The sequence below is a fragment of the Protopterus annectens genome, chromosome 4.part1 (genome assembly GCF_019279795.1).
Source record: "Protopterus annectens isolate FY-2018-M chromosome 4.part1, PAN1.0, whole genome shotgun sequence".
Classification (NCBI taxonomy): Eukaryota; Metazoa; Chordata; order Ceratodontiformes; family Protopteridae; genus Protopterus; species Protopterus annectens.
In genome coordinates this window covers 415,501,446-415,523,886 of record NC_056734.1, presented here as the reverse complement: position 1 = coordinate 415,523,886, position 22,441 = coordinate 415,501,446, and the positions used below count along the sequence as shown (strand labels likewise).

Below are 22,441 nucleotides of genomic sequence, written 5' to 3'. Positions count from 1 at the left end.
TTCTGTTTCTAGGCTGTGTCTGTGTTGGGACCATAAATTCTTTAGGTACCACTGTAGTTTTCTCATATGTAGTCTGGCAAGTGGGACCAAGATTATGCATGAGGCAAGAAAGAGTCCCCAACGGGGTACTTAGCTTTAGAAGTCTTCGAAGTAGTATTCGGTAGAAGTAATCTCTGGATCCGACCGACCGGCACTTGCGAACAGCTTCTGCTTCGGGCGCCACGCGGCAAGAAAGACTGAGGAAAATGGCGTCGGCTGATGCCTTTATACCCGAAGACCAACAGAGATGATGTCGGGTGAAGTGCGACATCAGCCGAAGCCGGACCCGGACTTTGGAATCCGGCCGACTGAAGGGCTGCCTGACGACAGGACAACCCAGTTGTTATGACTGCAGATGCATCCATGAAGGACATCTGTAGATTTCTGATGAAGTTCGATGAATTACCAATAAAATAGCTAACAAAAGCACTTAAATCTCACATCCGCGTCCCGTTGTGATTCTTCCATACTTACCAGGTGTGTGTTTATATATATATATATATATATATATATACATATATATATATATATACATATATATATATATATATATATATATACATATATATATATATATATATACATATATATATATACATATATATATATATATATATATATATATATATATATATATATATATATATATATATATATATATATATATATATATATATATATATATACACACACACACACACACACATATATAAATATATATGTATTCATATTTTAATGCATTTTCCAGTTCCCAGTTCCATAAACATCTATCAAAACTTATTACAAAATTAAACATATGCTCTCAAAATCTTATTAAAATGGTCGATGTCAATTTATAAGTCTAGTAGTATCCATCTCAGAGGCAAATTAAATCTACACCTCTCTATGTCTAGCATCTGACACTCCCTTTAAAAAAGTATGTTTTTCTGCATTATTAACGGATTATTTTTAAAATATTTCTGTCACCAAACCTTATTTATTTACTTGACATTTGTTAACCGGGTTAGCCCATCTCAGCAATATGGCCCATTTTCAGTGGAGACCTGAGGAGAAAAGCTCCAACATTACAGACACAATTAATACTAGACATTATAACAACAATGAGAATAAAAACCTAAAAATTACATACTAGACATTAAATTTAGAAAAAAAAATGAATACTAGACATTATAAAAATGAGAATAAAAATTTGCATGCAAAAAAAGAAATAAAATAACCAAAAGTGCAAAGAATATACCTCCAGTGGAGAAAATGCATGGCTGATAGAATAAAGAAGAGTGCAATACAATATACCAACAGTGAAGAAAAACAAGTGTGACAGAAAAATGTGCAAATAATATGAGCAAACAGATGTGAAGATTTTAAAAATACCTAATAAATGTACAGACAGGAGTAAGTGGCGATACAAACTGACATATCTTTTCCATTGTAGGATACAATCAGTATAGAAAAATTCAGCAGCTTAGGCAATAGATTCTAAAAAGTAGTAGAGAGGTGGAAAGAAAAAAAGGGATTGGAGATGGAATTTAAGGATTATGGTAGGGGCAGGATCTTGAGTTCAGAAATTAATTCTTGACATCAGTTTTGAAATGACTGGTACTAGTAATGCTAGATATGTTAGGTGGGAGCCTATTCCAAGCTAGGGACACTGAGTGTAGAGGAGTTTGCCAGTTTTTTTGCTTGGTTTATAGATATCAAGAGGTTGCTGGTCAGAGCTATGAAGTGAGCGAGCAGGGATGCAAGGGGCTACTTGTGGCAGAAAGAGGGGATAGGCAAGGGGATTGTTAAGCAGGGAGTGTGTGAGATGTAGTTGGGAAAGTAATAAGAGCTGGGGGAATTTGAGTCATTGAAGTTATTTCAGGGCAAGGCAATGATGTGATTTATTTGGTTTGTTACAGGTGAATCTAGCTATATTGTTGAACGTTTGTTCAAGTTTGGTGAGTAGGGATGACTGGAAGTGGTTAAGGATAAGGGAGGCGTGGTAGGAGGAAGGCTTGGGCTAGGGTGGGTTTGGAGTTGGGAAAAAGGTTTTTTTTTTTTGTAGAGAAGGCCCAGTTTTTGATTTTTTTTTTTTTGATTGTTGTATATGGATGTTGAATTTAAGTTAATCATCAATTATCGTACCAAGTAACTTAGTGTGAGGTTCTGCTTTGATGAGGGTGTTATCCAGAGGAAGAAATTGTAAAGGTGGATTTATGGTGGGAGACATATTTGGGAAGGAATAATAGGAGCTTAGTCTTTTTAGGGTTAAGTATAAGTTGGTGGTCTGTGAGCCATTTTTCCATGGATGTGAAAGAGTTCTGAGTGATGGAAAGAAGGTTAGTGCTGTTGTCAGCAGAAGAGATAAGAGTAGAGTGTAGGAGGAGAAAAGTTGACTGGTGAAGATGTCGAATAGGAGAGGGCCGAGGACTGAGCCTTGAGGGACATCAGTTTGGATATGTAAGAAAGGGGAGCAGGTAGATTGCCATCTGACAGACTGGAGCCTATTTGAGAGATAGCTCGAGAACCAGTGAATAGTAGAGGGGGATAGATTAAGATAGTTAGTCTAGCAAAAATCTAGGAATGGGAGACAGTATCAAAAGCTTTAGAGATGTCAAAGAAGAGAGGCAGGATGCAAGAAGATTTTTATCTCTGGCTTCAGCAACAGTGTGAATGAAGGGATAGGAGGGCAGTGGAGGTGCTATGGTTAGGCCTAAAGCCATGTTGGGTGGGGGCCAGAAGATTTTCATTGATTAGATAAGAAGATGGTTATGAATACATTTTTCAAGGATTCTGGATAGTGGATATAGGATGACTTTGGGTCTGTAGTTGGATGGATCTGTGAAGTTATCTCCTTTGTGTAGTGGAATGGTGTAGAAATATTTCCAGATATCAGGGAAGAGACAGTGGATTCTTGGATAGATCTGTTTATTAGGATCGAGATTGAGACTGGATAGGCTACAGATTGAGCTGCAAGTTTAAGAAGGGGGCTATCAGCAGAAGAAGAAAGCAAGGTTTTAGTACTAGGGACTTTATATATGTCATAGCGATGGGTTTGAGAGAGAAAGGGATGGTATTGCTTGTATTGTGTCTGGTGCAATAAAGGTTATGACTTTGGTAGGACTGTGTTAGTTTGTGAATTGATTCAATGAAACGGGTATTAAGTAAGGTGGCCGTTTCTAGGGGAGAATTATTTGGATGGGGGTTAGGGGATAGTAGGTTCACCAGGATGGAAAATTTTATTGATGGTGTGCCAGAAGTTTTTACGGTTAGAATTTTGTGAGAACTGGGGGTTAGGATAGTAGTTTTTCTTGTCTTTACTTTTTTTTTTTTTTTTTTTTTTTTTTTTGAGAGATTTTGTAGTTCTTTATATTTTTGGAAGAATGTTGCAGATTTAGCTTGCAGCCATTTTTTCCAGTATTGTCCCTTTCCTTTTATAAGAGTGATGGCGCCTTTAGTGAGCCAAGGTGAGTAATTTGTTTTGATTCTAACACGTCTTTGAGGAGCTAAAGAGTCAGGAAATCAAGAAATGTGCGATTAAATTGTAGAACTACGTCACTGAGGGGGAGGTTCTTCAGGTGGGACCAATTAATAGAAGTAAGACTATTATTAAAGGTCTCAGAGTTGAAGGAAAAAAGGTTGCGACATTCTCTAAAATGGTGGAGTTTAGATATTTGGAGAGTGTATCACTGTACTTGAGTAGGGAGGTGGTCACTAAAGGGAGTCAGGTAGGGTACTGGGGTTATGATATAGGGTAGGAATAGAAGTAAGAATCCAGTCTAAGGTGGAACAATTTGTATTGTTGTTCTTGTAGTGGGTAGGAGTCATGGAGGTTGATATGTAGGGCGGGAGAGGTAGTAGATAATTTTTGCCAGTCAATATTCACTTCACCAAGTGGTAAGGTCTCATAAGGGATGTAGAGAGATCCAGGCTAGGAAAGATTTGAGGATGGGAATATTGTTTCCAGGTGGAAGATATATATATATATATATATATATATATATATATATATATATGCAATGGCAAATATTTTTTTTTGGGGGGGGGCTAAGGTGACAGTTTAGAAGTAATAGTTCAGCTGGGTGAAAATTAGGCTGAGATGTTGACGAGGGGATAGGGTGAGGTGTTCGGAGTACATAATTGCAACACCTCCACCTTTTTTGGTAGTTATAGTTAAACGATATATATTGTAGTGGAAATTGATTTCAGTATTAGAGATGTGTGGTTTTAACCATGTTTCAGATAGGTCCAAGATATGAGGGGAGTAGTGGGTGATCCAGGAGTGTAGCTCAGAAATTTTCTTAGGTAGACTCTGTATGTTAATTGCATAGACACAGAGATGTTTAGTGAGGCTATTAGTAGTAGTTGGGATATAAGGGCCGGGTTGGGGTTGATGTCGCCGTCTAATAGTACATTGTTTGGCAGTGGGGTTTGGTTTTGTAGTATGACGGAAGAGACTACAGGGTTTGTATTTAGATTTCAGAGGTGTAGTAGAGAGTTTCACCAGGGCATATCTGGTACTATTTTACCAAACAGGTGAGTATGTTATCTGATCCCGTGGAGGAAGTGTCTTGGACAGCACTTCCAGTGCATGTTCTTTAATGATGATATAAGGGTTGAGAGCTATGGGATCCATTTGCCACTTGTTGCCAATGCCCTCCAGGTCTTAGTAGATTTTGACATTTAATATAAGCTCTGTACATTGCTGAGTGTTATTTCTTATTTTTTTAAACATTAAATAAAGCAGGATTTGTAATTGTCTTTTGTTTCAGATGCCAATCTGAGTTCATGCGCTGCCTTAGTAGTCAAGACAGGGAAAAGTAATAGACCAAGCACACTACTTTGAGGTATACTAATTTCTCTCTGGAATTTGAGAGCTATAGATGGCTTCCAGCATATTATTCAATTTATGTTTTCTAAGGTGAATAGTCTTTGTAGGAGAAAGGTATGACAGACTATGTCAAATGCTTCATAGTGGGTCAGCTGTCCTGAATCACATTCTGAAGCAATGAAATTAGTTAAGGCAACTAGTTTGAGTGCTAAACCTTGGGCAACATCTGTACTTCTGTAAATATTGGTTACTGTTAAACTTGTTGCAATATGTTAAGTAGCTATTAACTGTGAACTACACTCTTCAGCACTTTGGATAGAGGCCTCAGCATGGAGACGGGTCTGTAGTTTTCAACTTTTTATTACAGCCTTTAATCAGATACAGCATCTTAAGTTGCTTCCATCTAGAAGAGAAATGCTTCTGCTTATAAGGATAGCTACAGAATAGGCAATATGATTAGTTACTTGTTTTATTAATGCTGGTGGAAGTTTATCCATTGAAGGCAATTCATTTTGTCCAATATTTTCTAGCCTCCTTTAACTAACTTGAAAGCAAAAGAGGTTGACTGTGGACTAGCTTTGCTGTGGAGAAGTACAGGATCAAAGCTACTTGCAGTACAGTATTTGTCAATGATACTTTTAAACTGAGCAGCAAGAGACTTAGCATTATGTTGGCCAGTAAGGACTGGGGTTTGGCATAATGGTTACGGTGTTTACCTCACAGACAAGAGGTACAGGGTTTAATTCTCACTTAGGGAAATTGATTAGGCTTAAAATGGTCCACAAGGGCAGCTAGCCTAGTTCTTAACTATGAATCTAATATTCCTTTTTCCCATTAGTTTAACTGTTTAAAAAATTCTTCTGTTTTTTCTTTTTGAACATTACACATCGGCTTAAGTTTTGTTTAACCTGTTGTACAAGATGTTGGCATTTGATTTTGAGTTCCTAACATATGCCGAATGCTATAGTAGTCAATCCACTGACAAGCAGCATAACAAAATTATGCAGTTAGGGGGAGCAGAGTTAGGCTGAAACCCCATGGCAACACTGTGAACTTCTCTAAAATGAGAATTCAGGCACTGTGAAGATTCAGTTATCACAATCTACAGGGGGATATTACATGGTGGAATCTACTCTATTAGGGAATCAGTTTCATAAGTCAGATGAATAAACTCACTCAGGTTAAAAATATTTCTGACTCCTCACAAACAAGCCAAATTAAAAAAAAAAAAGATATAGTTTCATTTTTTTTTTTGAGAAACACAGTTTAATCTCATGGAGTCATATCTTTCCTACTATAACCATTTGATTTGCATAGTCATTATTAAAATGGATCAAAATGTATCTGTAGCACAGAGGTGTCTGTCTCCCAGACTGCTTGAAAATTTAATTCTTTGTCCCTATAGGAGAGAAAATGGACTACACAGAAAAGGACACAAGAACTAGGGCCCATGAGAATACATTTTAAAAGACAGATGAATTCTTCTATTGTAAGTGATATAATAAATGGGTCATTCAGCACTTTAGCAAGACATTTCAGGAGAAAAACATCTTTACGCGATCTTTCAGCCTTTGCAGACTAGATGTAAAAAAGGACTTTGATCTAGTGAGCCTGGATTCTCCAAGTCTTCAAGTTTCTCAACAATGTATTTTAGCTTGGCTCCAGGGCACAGAGGGATGAAGCCCTTACTGGATTTTCGGTGATTGGGATTTGATAAGAAGCCCCAGTACTGGAGGAGCCAGGCAGAGCAGGGGAACTTTAAAGGGGCTTTGCCTGCTGGGGTAAGACAGCTTGCATACATTTGAGAGCACACTGGGTGGCGAAATCTTCCTGGTGGAGGCCAGGTGAAACCACCACTCAAGATGCAAGATAAAGAGCAGGGAAACTTAAAAGAAATGCTCCTTGCTAAACAGACAGGATATACTCCACCGGCAACCCATTGCACATCTCTTCACAGTACCTTGCTGGATGCATGCAGTTAGGGTGTGTGACATAACTGCAAAAATTTGAACTGCATCTGATAGCTGTGTGAATGATCACCCTTCCTGGTCACCCCTCACTCTGGTGAAAAGAAATGAATAGGCTGACAGACTGTTGGGGGCAAAGTATCAAAATAAAACGCACACAAAAAAATTTTTTTTCTGAAGGAATTCCATTTTTTAACTCTGCCTTTAGAAGCTAGCTACAAATGTCTGAGACCACCTGCAAAATAGCCTCTGTCATCTAAATGTATCCCAGAAGCTTCCTTTCTACTTTTAAAGCGCAGTTCAGCTGTCTGCTGCTTTGAGGTGATCACTTCTCTCAAGCAGAGTTTGTATAGAAGAGTACAGACCGAGAGCAGTCAATGGCGAGGCCATTCTTGGCTGAGTCATTCACATACACCCACACAAACATACAAACGCACTTTATTCATGGGGCCTTTTCTGAGAGAAGCTGCTAAAGTTTAACCATGGAGAGCCTTGATATAATTAATTTCAAAACGTAGTACTGAACAGGACTCAACAACAGGCAGAAATTACTTCCAAAGGTAAACTTCAGAAATAACTGTTTAATTTTAAAATTATTCCAATTCTGAAGTACTGAGCTGGTGGCATTACTTTTACTCAGACATATATCTAGAAGTCCCTGCTCTGATCAACTGACACTGAGTATGTACCTAATTTTACAAGCCTTCTGCAGTGGGTAACTGTTTGGAAGAATCTTAAGTAGAGAAAACCAAAGTCTGATGGGACAACTTTTACAGTCCTGCTTTAGAACAGTGCAAATTCTTTTTACAGAAGTACTTATCCCCAGCTTTCAGTTAAGAAATGCTTCAGTGACTACATGCTTCACTGTTGATTAGTCTTACATGAAGTCTGTAAAAAACAGTAATCATTACTTTATTAAAATGCTCCTATTGCCGCTCAGCATGTTTATACATAATGTTGTACAAACTATAGATAATCAATACATTGAGTTAGCTGAATTCACTTCCAGTTTGGTCTACACATCATGCACTATCAAACCAGTGTTACTACCAGATTCAATATGCTTCATCCTACAAATGTTATTTCCTACCTTTTCAGTGGCATTTCTGATAGTTTTGGTTGGCAGTTCATAAAGACCCTTAAGTTCATGTTTATTAGCTGATTCAGAACCTGGGAAGAAAAACAAACAATACTAACTGGAATTATTGTTACTTTACAGCAAAAATATAACAAATTCATGCAAACAAGTCTCTCCCCCCCCCCCCAAGGGGAAAAAGACAGCAAATGATGAACTAAATGAGATACAGTGATGAAATAAAATACAGTAAACCAAAAGTACGGACAGCATTAGCACCAGACTTCGCCTTCTCAACTTTCTTTATGCTATCCAGCAGGTACAAAGTCAACGTGTCTAAGACACTGAAAGCTTGGACTAAATAATGAACATTTTGATTAGGCATTTAAAAACTGCTCTGTTTCCCTCAAAGAAAGAAAGGTTAACACTGCTGGACTGTAATTCTTTCCAGCCAAGACAAGATGGAGAGATCTCCAGCATCCTTGGAAGAGCAGCACAAAAACATGTCATATGATAGGGAATCAATAACGTAGTGAATAAAATGTCTGCAGTGACCCTAATGGTCACAGCCTTGTCACTTGTGGCAAAATACCCTGCCACAATACTTCATCCAGTCAATGGGCTTAGACTTGTGGAAATTCTAGTATAGTACAAGCAAACAAATGGGCATAGCTTTAAGAAGCAGCAAGATGGGAATTTGCTTGGAATGAGAATAAACTAACTCGTACCTCAAACAAATAAACCCAGCATTTAATGGAAAATGCACAAAAATAATAAATTTACAGCCAGTATCTAAAAACCTATTTAAACTTGCCACTCCAAAAACAGAAGTTATGTTCTCACCATAATGTTCCATGTGAGTTGTTCTTACAGATGGATTTGGAGCCGATCCTTGGCTCCGAGTTGGCCAACTATAAAGCTTGAGGTCTTCAGACAGCTCGAGGCCAAGTCCCTATCCCATGATTGCACCTTGTGTTACACCTCAGATCTTGTTTGCTGCCTCTATCAATCAATACTATAAGCCATTCTATCTCTGTTTTAGGTAAGGAAACCATAGAAAAGAGAAAGCAACCATGATAAGACATGAATCTCGGTCCTCAAAAAAGCCTGGAGGGGATCGAGGGTGGGAAGTAAGAATGATGGCAAGATGAACAACTCACATGGAATGTTATGGTGAGTACATAACTCCTTTATGTGAAGTTGTTCTATCTTGCTATTTATTCTTACAGATGGGTAGTGGCCCAAGCACCATCTTTCTGGGTGGCTAGGTAAGGGTCAATGTTATTTTGAGAAGCCCGTATGGAAAATCTCTTCCATTTGCGGAGGTATAATTTCCTAGTAGATGACTTATGAGAAGATATTAAAATATGCTGCGTTTTAGTTGAGAGGTTATGGAACCTGGCTATGTTGGGAATTGGAGTAGCCTAACTCTCAATTTCAGGGACTGAAGGGAGGGATGAAGAGCCCCCGATGAGTGCATCAGAAGGTCTGGAACTGGGTCTAGAATCCAAGGCTCTTCCAATAGTGGAGGTCGAAGAAAGGGGAACCAAATCTAATGAGGTCAGTGAGGGGCTATAAGAATGATGGTCCTTCCCAGTGCTTTGGCTTTCTGTAACACTTTGGGTGTCAGGGGTATTGGTGGGAAGGCATAAAGGAGACCCAGAGGCCAATCATGTACGAGTGCGTCCCTTGGGACATCTCCCAGAGGGGGGATTATGGCAAAATAGCCTCTGCATTTTGTGTTCATGGAGGATGCGAAGAGATTGCAGCAAGGCTGGCCCCATCTGCAGAATATTCTTTCTGATATTTCTTCTTTGAGGGACCACTCGTGAGGCAACAAGTTTGCCCTGCTCAGTTTGTCTGCTATCACGCTGGATTTCCCTGGGATGTGTGTTGCTATCAGAAAGCGCTGGGTGGAGGTAGCCCACTGCCACACTCTTAGGGTCTCTCGACAAAGGGGATAGGACCTGGTTCCTCCTTGTTTGTTTATATACAACACCACTGACATGTTGTTCATCTGAATCGCAATCGTCCCCAGAGGGAGAGAGTCCTGAAAGTACTGCAACGCCAAGAGTACCGCTCTCATCTCCAGAAAATTGATATGCAGCTGTGTCGCTTGTTCGGTCCATGTGCCTTGGGCTTTTCTTCCCTGAAAATGCCCCCACCCCCACCCGATCAGAGAAGCGTCCATGGTTACAGTGGCCGATGGTAAGAGTAGGATAAAAAGGACGACCTATCATTACTTGGAGAGAGGTCAAACACCACCGAAGATCCTTTTTGCAGGTGGCTGTTAGAATGATGAGATGTGACACGGAGTTCTTATTAGAATCATTGCGTGAACAGGAGCCACTGTAGAATCTATATGTGCAATTGACCCAAGGGAATTGCTATTACTGCAGCCGCCATCGTCCCCAACAATTTAAGCACATCTGAGGCTGGCACCTTGTCTCTGGACATGAAGTTCAGAATTTGATGTCGAAGTACCGATATCCTTTCTGGAGGAAGTTTTAAAGTGGTGGTGGTGATGGCCAAATCTGCTCCGATAAACATGATATGCTGCGATGGCGATAAGGCAGATTTTTCTAAATTTATGGTAATCTCCAGTTGAACACTCTAGGGGCTGTAGTGAGATCAAAGGGCAGGGCTCAAAACTGGTAGTGATTGGCTCCTAGCCGGAAGCGCAGACGATTCCTGGATGGTCTGGAAGATTTTTATGTGGTAGTACGTATCCCGGAGATCTACTGAGCACATCTAATTGTCTCCCTAAAAAGGGAAGTATCGACTGTAGCGTGACCATCCGGAACTTCTCCTTCTTGACAGATCTGTTTAGTCTGTTGAGGTCCAAAATAGGTCTCCAGTCCTGTCTTTTTTGGAATTAAAAATAATCATGAGTAAGTTCTGGATCCTATCTGGTCTGCGGGGACCGACTGGATGACACTTTTTTTCTAGCAACCTTTGAACCTCTACGTTTGCTTGTTCCCTGTAACTGGGTGGAACGTCCGGGATTTTTGTTATCAAGGGAGGTGAAGTGGCAAAGGGAATAAAATATCCTCTGGATATTATGCTTTGTATCCAGTTGTCATTTGTTATTTTTAGCCAGGCGTCTGGATACAAAGATAAGTGACCCCCGACTGCCTCCAGAGTTGGACAGTCGGGCCTCCTTTCAGGAGCTCTGTTAGGGCCTCCCAAAGAACTGATCTCTGTCGCCCTGACTTTGCAGACCCCCTTTGCCGCAAGGGTGGCGTCTTCCATTATTGCCCCCTCCACTGCCGCTGGAGGGGGTTTCATCATGGGTGTCCTGAAAGGCTCCTTGGGCTTTTCAGAACCATCTCTTTCATCCCTTTTGACCTTTGGGGTAGGGTCTAGTAGGGGTGGAAAAACTGACTCTGACGGCAGACAGAGTCTTTCCTTCTTGCTCACACCTGGTAAGAGCTTCCTTTACTTTGGGCCCGAAAAGAGACGAGCCATCAAAAGGGGTGTTCACCAAGGATGACTTAAAGGACTCCACAAAGGAACATAAGCGGATCCAGGAGTGTTTCCCAAGAGCAATTCCCATACCCGCTGCCCTACTCATTCCATCAGCTGCATATAATATCAGATGCATGGAAGTGTTTACTACACAGGTAAGTGTAGCCAGCTGGGAAGCAACTTTGACTACAACTCCCTCAGCTACCATACCCCTGTAGAGTATCTCGAAGTTCTTTTAGGAGATCTCTTTGCAGTCTCATGAAATGTGTGAGGTAGTTCAGTGATCGCATGGCAAAAGTCGCTGAACTGAACATGCGCTTCCCATATCTATCCATGATCCTAGAATCTCTGTTAGAAGGATGGACAGATGAAGGTTCCGAAATCTCCTTTTTGGTGCCTGCTGTCAGCACCATGGCATCAACAGGCACTCCCCTTCATGAGAAAAGTCTTATCCTAAGGCGGAGAAATAAATTTATTAGGCCTCCTAGGGACAGGCTCCATGGTGTCCGGAGACTCCCACACCCTTCATGAGACCAGCTCCATAAGCTCAATGAAGGGTGGAGACACCCAAGAGGTGGAGGGAATGAGTCCCAAAAGTTTCAGGAGGACCGACTCATCCTCCAGCCACCCCTCTGTTTTAGGATTTCAAAGATATCTGCAAATGAGATCTCCTCTGAGGGGGGCTGTGGGGACCTTTCTGACTCATCCAAGTCGGTGTCTGTGGTGACAGATTCCTGCAGGGAGTCTAGATGCTTCCTCTTGCAAATTCTCTTCCTGGGAACCTCATCAGTGGGAGCTTCTGGTGAGGTCTCGGAAGAGCAGGGTCCGCCCCCAGTGGGGCTTCCTGAGGCTCAGTCTCTCTATGCCTCAAAGGGATCTGTGAGGCAGAAGTAGACACAGGCGCTTTAGGGGAGGAAGTAGTTTGTCCTGACGTTGTGGATGCCCTGGGGGACATTACTCTCCTCATGGCATCAAAGGCACCCCTGCTCCGATGTAAAGGAACCTCTGGGTCCAAAGAAACAGGTGATTCCCTCAGCACCGGAAAAGAGGGCTCCAATCCAGAGGTAGGAGCCAAACACATCTGCACTGAAGCCCCAGGAGGCAAAGTCGGAGCCAAAAGATTGGTCCGACTGTTCTCCCTGGACCCGACCGGTGAGTGTCGACTCCTAGACCCCTTGACAGGCACCGAGGAAGTTTGAGTAGTCGGCACCGATGGCACTGAACAGCCGTTGGTTCTGAAGGCTCCACAATCATCAGCTCCAACTCCTTTGGCTCCGAAGGACCGGTTCGTCTCGGAGGAGGAAAAAGAGTAGATGTAGGAATATCTGTCGGTTCCGAAACCACTTTGGTCAGAACTGATAATTTGGCAAACGCTGGTGCTGTAACAACTTCTGCACCACACGATCCACATCCAAATCAGATAGGCTTATCGAGGACTGAGATGAATGGATCGATGATGCTACCACTTGCAAGATTGGTGATTTCAACACTGTGGAGACCGGTTCCAGGACTTGGGACTGGCTCCGAAAGGTTACGACGCTTGGCACCGAAGGCCATGGAGCAGGCATCGATAATTTTTTTGATGGTGTCGGATCCAAAACTGTGCTCTGAGGATGATTTAGAAGACCTGAAAGATTTTGGGGATTTAGATGTTTTATCATGGTCACCCAAAGCTTCTTGAAAAGAAGATTTCAATAGCCCTTTGTCAATCAACTTTCTTTTTCTTTCCTGTAGAACTCGGCAACTGAAAGAATGGCAGATGGAGCAGCTCTCTTGCAGGTGCAAAGCACCCAAAGAGTAAACACAGTTGACGTGACCCATCAGTCACAGACATTTTTTATCCACACTTTAGACATTTTTTAAACCCAGACTTGGGTTGTTTTTCTTTCTCTTGGTCAGCCATATCAGAATATAATGCACACCAGAAAAAAACATGTTCAAACTCTCGATAATAATATATCAAGCAACACAACTATGCAAAAATCTTAACTATTCAAACAGTACAAGCACCCAAATTAAAACGGGCTCTACAAAACTTATTAAAGTCTAAGTATTAGGTTTCTAATAACACACACTTAAAAAACTGCAAAACTATTAACTTCCTAATAAACACACTTCTAAACTAATGATTTAAACTACTAAAGGCACACCAGAAAAAAGGGAAGGGAAATGCTAAAGGCCTAATAAAACGACGGCCAAAAATAGCTATAGAAAGGCTTATAAAAGGGTAGCTAAGAAAGTAGTTCTAAAAGTTTTTTTATAACAGCTATTAAATGGAAAGATAAACTACAATAAAGATATTTAAAGAGAAAATTTCTCTAGAAGAAAACTATACTGGCCCAAGCTGTGAAGTATCCTCCAATTTGTTGCAGCAGCAAACTAGATCTGGGGTAGCACAAGGTGCATCATGGGATAGGGACATGGCCTTGAGCTGTCTGAAGACGTCGAGCTTTGTAGTTGGCCGACTTGGAGCTGAAGATGGGCTCCAAACCCATCTGTAAGCATGAATGTCGAGATATAACAACTTCACATTGTATGTTTCCTGAGTTTGCATTATATGCCACTAAAGCATTTCCCTCAGGAAGGTCTACAATTTACTGGTTATTCACAATACTTTATTGTTAACATTCTACTGTGCAGTATGTGGTCTGTATCATTCATGGCTCTTTAGAAACAAAGTAGTACTGTGTGATCGACACTTATAAGTGTGATCGATCACAGAAAAAAAAAAATCACTAAAAAAGAATTTAAGAATTTCTAAAGGGGAAGGGAGGCAAAGCCTCTGAGAATGTCTTACTTCAGGGAAAGGAGAAATCGGAGATATCACAATCTCAGCTTGTAAAAAAGAAAAGAAGAGATCACACGCAACCTATCAAACATCATAATGTTAATAAACAACTAAGCCTTGAACCCATCTTTCACTGCTTCAAACAACACCCCCTCCCCGGGTTATGTACCATAAACACATCCTTAACGCAGGGAAAATCTAGTTCAGAACAAAACTTCCCCTGTTCCCACTGTGTCCTTTCTTGCTAGATTCCTATGACTTATTTTACTGTTGGTGGACAAGTTTGTCACAACTGAGGAAATACATCACGTCTAATGACTCAAAGCTGGAATGCCACTCAAACTCAAAGATTACCCAATTTTCTTTTCCTCTCTTCTTTCATCCAAAACCTTCTAATGATCAATTATCTCATTACTATGGAAACAATTGTTTTGTAGAGTACTACTCATGTTATACATACACACTAACAGTCATTTACCTTCAATGTTCTGTGTCTGCAGAGCACTGTGTCTACTACCCAGTGAGTTACAAATTATTACTTACCAAAAGAAATGGAGCAAGTCTTTGAGCATCTCGAGTAACTGGGTCAACAATGGCCACCACATCGAAATATGCTTGGCCTTCTTTTGGTCTTAGTTTAATGGCACTGGTTAAAAAACACAGAATGAGTATCTATTAGTATCTTTTCAACACTTTTAGCTTTTGTTTATAAGGTAGCTCTTAATAATTTCACAAAAATATATAACTAAATTTACTTAAATAATATGCTAAAAACAAAATGTTAATACTTATCTGTATGCCAGTAAAATATAATTAGTACATACATATTTGCAAAACACTGGAACACAGAAGCTGAGCTAAATATCTCTACAAAGTACAGGAAAACCAAAAGTGATCAGGTCTCTCTGGTTGCTCATCACATGTACAGAAGCCAGTGTGATCATGGTATCACTGTTATCCTGTACTTCACTGACATCATCAACCACATCTACATACCAGTTGCAGTAACAAAACTAAACACTGCCCCACCAAGCATACAAGTAAAAGCACCAATCCCACCCCCAGCCAAAATAATTTACAGCAAATGCAACCAAAAAAATGTGATTATACATAACTACCTCAACATACACAGACCATAAAATTTAAAGCAGTACAGAATAAAATACAAGTCACAGCTATATAGTCAATGACATAACTATACTCACCTCTGGGAGAAAAAATACTACTGACACCAACATACTAATCCCCAGAAAATGGCTGGTCACAAAAGTAACAAGGAAAGAGCAAATGAAAACATTACATTTAAAATAAGTGAACACAAAATCCAGTGCACTATACAATGTTAAAAACCTAAACAATATAGAAAAAAAAACAGTAAAGAACTATTCCCTTCCTGCCTAAAGCAGCATACAAAACAAAGATGAAAGAACTACAAATTAAGAAAATAAATGATGTAAAAAAGAAACTATTTGCACATCCATCTCTACATCAATGAGGCAGTAGTAACTCAGCAGTCCCAGTGCCTAAACAATGTGAGCATCTCTCAAAGACAGTATACCCAATGTTTAACTATTGTAGGCTACACACACAAGTGTGATTGCCATTTCTGTGCATTTAAAGTGTTTTTTTGATTGTATCTGCTTTATTTTCTGAAAAAAAAAAATAGTTTTCCTGCCTTTCTAAGCTAGTATAGTCCAGTTTTCAGGTTACTGCTGAATTCAGGGCTGTGTTACAAGTTTCTGTGTTTGCCATACTTTACTTGGATAGAAGGAAGTTTCGCTGTTCACTGTGAGAAGGGAGCTTTGAGCAGCCTATCTGCCCCTGGAGGAGTGGTTTCAGCCCAGAAATTAGTAGTTTATTGGCCATTTTGGGCTAATTTCTATCTCTTTCATTTCCCTGCTATAAAACCCGCAATTGCACGGTTTTGCACTCCGGGCAGCGCTGGTTAGCTAGGGTATAACTCTTCCCGCCTGCACAAAGTCTACTCTTCAATTTTTCCCTTGGAACTAGACAAATTTTCAACTAAAGCACTCAAACCATTCACTTCTCATTCCGGCACTTGCTCTAAACTCATAGCAAGCACTAATAAACCTTAGCACTAGACCCCCCCTATACTGTAGAGAAGGACAAGGCTCACTATTCGACCTTACCAGACAAAAAGTAAAACAGTTCATTGTACCTATCCAGGCATGTCCAAAGGGTAGTTTCAGGTGTACTCTCCGGTCCAACTGGTGAATTTGGGCATTTTGACGCAATGTTACAATTGCCTCATGTACACATACAACCCTCTCCTCCTTCCACCAAACACTAATATATGCGAGAGACACAATTATACAGCCAAACTGGAGGCTAAGCTCTCTCACCCCAAGACTGGACCAGGCAGTCAAGAGGAGAAGGAAATTACTAGCATCTCACCACCAGTCTCACATAGACCTATGAAACCAGCACAGGTAAAAAAAAAAACACAAAAATACACGAAAACATAGGCTGAACAAGGAGAAGGTTACTGTTAGCTGCCTGTCGTGACGTCCCACTCACTAGGCTGAACAAGGAGAAGGTTACTGTTAGCTGCCTGTCGGGTGCCAGGATCCGCCACATAACACAAGCACTCAGGTCACTCCAGAACAAGTACAAATATGACTGTCATTGTCCATGTTGGTGTGAATGACCTGAGCCGTACCTCCCTGGACTACAAGAAAAGAGACATGGAGGAGCTCTCTGATCACGTTCGACCAGGCCGGTATGACCCTGACCTTGAGTAGCATCCTGCCCTCACCAAGAATGATACCACGGTATAGAGAAAAAATTATCAATTTCAACAATTAGCAAAGCTTCTGGTGTCATTCAAAGGGGATCCAGTGTATGTCAGCCTGGAATGACATGCTCAACAAGCCACGCTGCTTCACTAGAGACGGCTTGCACCTGTCATCCTTAGGTTTTCGAATACTGGCCAAGGCACTTGCCATCCCCATTGTGCCTTTTTTAGGCAAGGCTCAAAAGACAAATCCACCGCTGTAAATAGCACAAGTAACAAAAAGCTGAGGGTAATGCTACTCAATGCCAGAAGTCTAAACCTCAAAATGCACACACTCGAGGCACTCCTCAGTATGGAGGAAATCGATATATGTGCAGTAACAGAAACCTGGTTTAAGGTTCCAGAGAGCACCCCAGCACTACCAGGCTACAACTCATACCATACATTTCGGCCACAAAACCTGGACCAAAATACAAAAGGTGAGGGAGTATCCATATTCATCAAGGATAACCACACCTCCAGGTTAGTGGCACAGCACGATGCTTCAAAGATAATTCACGTGCAACTAACAATGGGCAAAACTGATATTCAAATTATAGCATGCTACAGATCACCCATCATGTCCCAGGACACTCACTCCGCATTCCTGGAAACACTGGGAAACAAAGGTCCTACCAAACACCCTGATATTGGGTGATTTCAATTACCCAAACATTAACTGGGAGAACTACTCAAGTACAAACTCCCTTGCCCAACATTTCCTGGAATTTATAGGTCAGATCTTTTACACCCCTGGTGCACTGACGTCAGGGAAGAGGTGACAGCAACCGACACCGGACCCAGACTTTGGAATTCTGGCCGACTGTGGGTAGCCTGCCAGCAGGATAACCCAGGAGTAATGACTGCAACAGTGAAACACGATGAACATGTGCATTCTATACATCACTAGCTGCCATATAGCTTGTATACCCAGTATAAGGAAAACTGATGTGCCATATGTTGGGAAGAGCAGAGAAAGAAGAAAAAGGTGAGGTGCAAACACACATACAGCCTTCACATGCATGCATGCATGCATGCACAATGATACTTCTACAGTTGTGTGCGTCTGTGCTGAATGTACAAATAGGACTGGTATTTGCTTCATTTCAGTTATGATATGGGCCCTTCCAAAATATTACAACAAAGGTTAAAGGTTTAGAGCAGCAGAAGGTTGTATGCTCTGGAAATCTGTGGTAATACATAAGTCTTCACAATATTTTTTCCGGAAACAAGCTTAATGCCAAGAAATGTATAGTTAGCCCCTTTGGGAAAAAACATGTACCCATGAATTATCACATAGGTGGCAGTACACTAAACACCGAAAGTGTGATGAGAGACTTAAGGACACAGGTGGACAGTGGTCTCACCTTCGATAACCACATCGCCACAACAGTCAGGAAATCCTTCTATGTGGCACACATCACTAAGGGCTTTTCATCCAGAAAAAAAGGAGGTCATTGTCCCACTGTACTCATCCCTCATTAGACCCATTATAGAGTACAACGCCCCGTTTGTTATGTATCTCACAAGACAGCTGGAAAGACAGCAGAAATACTCACTAAAAGAATCACAGGCCTAAAGCAGATGCCCTATGCTGACCGTCTAAAAAAACTCTAGCTACACTCTGTGGTATATCGTCTACTCAGAGACGATTTCTGCTCAACATACAAGGCCATGTCAAACCCTGAGCTGTTAGACATGCTCCACTTAAAGAAATCCCAATCCCTCAGAGCCACATGCTCCGGGGATCTAAACCTTGTCATCACAATGAACAAAACATGCTGGTTGACCCAGAGACTCCCCATACTCTGGAATAGACTGCCCATACTTATCAAGCAGAGTGCCTCCTTGGCCCTCTTCAAAAGGAACCTTGATGATTGGATGGGAGATAGGAAATTCACCCCGGGCATCACATCAGTCGCTCTGCTAGACAGGGGTCCAGGGAAGTAAATATTGTGGGAAGAAATATCCAGGGAATTGTTATGGCTAGGCTTGTATAGGCCCTATGGCTGATGGCCTAGTACCAACCTATGAACAGCAGAATGTATACCATGCTAAGTACAGGTACACAACATACTGGGGGAGCACTGTACACTGCATTAGATGTACATAAAGTGTCATACTGTGCATCCCCTACTTTTTGCAGCACAGAGAGCTCAGTGAAACCAAATGCAAGCAATTGTGAGGTGCACAGCACAGCAGCACATGCATGTATACATCATGGGCATTATCAGTAATTAATCACAAAGGTGAGAGCGTGCGTACACACACACAAAACCCATAGGTCTGCGTTTTCTGTGTCTGTACTGCAATGCTTTATTCATTAAAGTATGAAGTAAATATTATACCATTGTGTGATGGCTGGAGTCCAATAAAAGGTCATGTGATTCATAAAACATTGACTCCGTGATCAATTCAATACATTTCATGCATACTAGGCACATCTTATTATGGAACGATTCTTCATGAGGGATGTCACTGCACAAATACATTTAAAAAGCCATATTGGACTTTCTTACAGTACGAACAGCCCACACTTGCTCATCAGAGCAATTAGAAGCAAATGTGTGGCCATGTAAAATATACAACTGCACACGCATATTATCTTGTCACAAACTGCACAGCTATAGGAGTAAAGCTCTGTATGCAATTCTGCTCTATGGAGCTATACATTTTTTTTGCTCAGCAGTCCAGGAAACTTTATACTATTCTCCCACCTTTGCAAAGAACTTCTATTGTATGTCTAATGGAGAACCATCTTGGCCACCTTAAAGGTAAACTTAAGATAATTGGATGGGCAGCCTCAAATTCTCTCCGAGTCAATCCTTGAGTTGCCCTCCTTGAAGATGTAGGGAACTTTTAGATCGGAGTTACTGGCTAGGCTTCTACTGATCTACACAATGATTACCTAGTACTTACCTATGAACTTAAAGTTTCACCTTCCTGTGTGTTGGCTGGCAGCCATATAACTTGCTGGTAAAAGGTTGCAGCTACCAAACAGCTGATTCATTTGCTTACGTTTATTTTCACAAGTTATGTATACCGCAGGCATACATGGTGCTCTGCAAGAAAGGTTAGGTCCAGCTCTGGTACTCTTTTCTTATTATTATTATTACTCATGTTTTCTGTTCATTTCCTGCAGTATACATACTATACATCACATGTCTATGAATCTCTCCTACAAACCAAAAAAAAAACCACAAGTGCTGAAAAACATACAAAATATATTCCCCTACATAAAACCAAATACCATTTACATGCCAGCATTCCAATAAAGCAGTACTCAGCTTCAACACAGAACCTGCTTTTATTTCACCCTTGAAAAGCAAAGCAGCAGTCATACTCTGAGACCAAAGCTTCACATCACATGCCTCTTAAAATAAAATCTCCGTCTCAATAACTATGCACACATTACTCTTTTAGACTACAACACTAGCTGCCACTCCCAAATAGTGTGCTGAATACCATACAGCTCATAGTACATTAAACATATGTCATCAATCCAGCCACAACCAAATATTAGCAAAGAATAAAAACAAGTAATCTGTTTTTCAAAATCAACACCCCAAATCCATTGTGAAAATTCAAAAATTCACCCTGCATAACAGACAGGCCAAACCATCCAACCAGACACAGAAAAATCCAGACTCTTTAAAAAATAAAATAACTCCCTAGATCAATAAATAAATAAAAATCCAACAAAAATAAAATAAAAAAAATCTGCAGTTTAAAAAAATAGGATAGCGAGTCATATGAAGCATAATGCCATAAGAGCCCCATTCACTTACCAATCAGTGTTCCAACTATACTACTATAAAAAATGCCTGCAACTGAAAAAAAAATACTTCCACTTACCTAAAAACTGGTCTGACATACTGTTCCCTATGTAGTGTAAAACAAAGTCCAAGACCATAAAATAAAAAAACAAAAATAAGGTTGGAAAATTGCAAGAAAGGACTACGTTTATAATGTGTGAATTGCAGGTAGCTGGGTAGTTAGCTCCAACTTTGCTCACAGCCATGATCCTTCAAATTAACCAGTGTTCTCAAACACTTTTGATAATGTATAATAGTGAAAGTATCAAAACAAACATTACTAACAAGCAGTTATAACTTTTTCACTGAAATGTAGTTTAACACTTTTTTGTCCTACTCATCCCTGATCATCTTGACCCCTCTTTCTTAACTAACTCATTCACTCCCCACTGACTATCCAAAGCCATAAGACTAGCTGCGGGTGGGCATTAAGCACAGGTGATCTGTCATGAACAAGCAGTTCATTTTTTCTAAGCCCTGCCCACATTTTTGCCCCAAGCCCAGTCTGCAATGCCATCAATGCAGAATTTGAAAGAAGATGATTTGTGGGTGTAATACACATTGTTGTGCCAGAGCTGGGGCCCACAATCTCCACCGTGGGCTGCAGCCCTCATCAATTATGAGTATACAGGTTTAATACTAATCAGCTAGTAACAGTAATATTGTACACAGCTCACTTAGAGAGAGAACATATAACAATTCAATGAGACTTCACAACATTTCCGGTGCAATGCTTATTTACTTGTTATCCAGACTCTCCACAGCATCAGAAGAGATGTAATCATTTCCAAAACGGGATAAACATATGCTAGAACTGAAGAAATATACCAGTAAATATGAAGAACTACATATTGATTTGCCTTGGAAAGTTGCCCAATTGCAACCACCAGTAATTATTTCACTGTAAGGCACCTCAGCTAAAATCTGAGAACTTTGAATCTAGAAATCCTACTTATTTCTCACTACAAGTAGAGTAACTGAAAAGATCAAAATGATTCAGTCACATTCGCGCAAATTACAGAAGAAGCTCTAAAAACATTTATTACAATTTTCCTGAAAAAAGAAATAAAAAAATAGCCACTTGTTAAAGAATTACTGTAACCCTATAAGGAACATTCCATTGATTAGACATCTACTTTTTACAACAGCACGACGTTCCAACAAACAGACAAGGAATGAATTTAATGAATTGCATGATTCACAATTAAGAAAGTAACAATTTGTTACAAGAAATTATGATACAAGGGGCACAGTTATGAGAGAAGATCATAACTGACCTTAACAAAATAAAACATGTACTACAGAGTTGCCACATGTGGAGTGTGTACACCAATAGCAACAACCTGAAGGAAGAAATGTTAGCATGACCACTACTAGATAATCTAAGGTATACAGATCATAGATTTGTTCCAGTTTAAAGAAGCCATGTATCTTATATGTGTGGATACTGTTCCAAGTTATAACAAATAAAAAGGCAGACAAAAGTGTAATTTGTACATTAAACTCTACATTCTTGATAGAGACACCTGGTGTAATCACATCCGACAATAACTTTCAACGCAAAACTCAGAAATTTAAGATATGCACATGAGTGAGAAATCAAGCACATGACATCCAGTCTACATTATCTACAATATAATGGTTACATGGACAGAACTGTCCAGATAATGAAGACCTTCATAAGA

At 40.3% G+C, this 22,441-nt stretch overlaps 1 protein-coding gene across 1 annotated transcript in view; it reads right to left on the bottom strand.

Moving 5' to 3' along the window:
* Positions 1-22,441, bottom strand: part of UGGT1 (UDP-glucose glycoprotein glucosyltransferase 1) — a gene marked incomplete in the record, with an annotated part of 2,149,769 nt that overhangs the window by 816,843 nt on the left and 1,310,485 nt on the right. Inside the window, 2 exon segments of the mRNA XM_044070228.1 lie at positions 7,907-7,986; positions 14,691-14,793. Of these exon segments, the coding sequence (XP_043926163.1) occupies positions 7,907-7,986; positions 14,691-14,793 (183 nt within the window).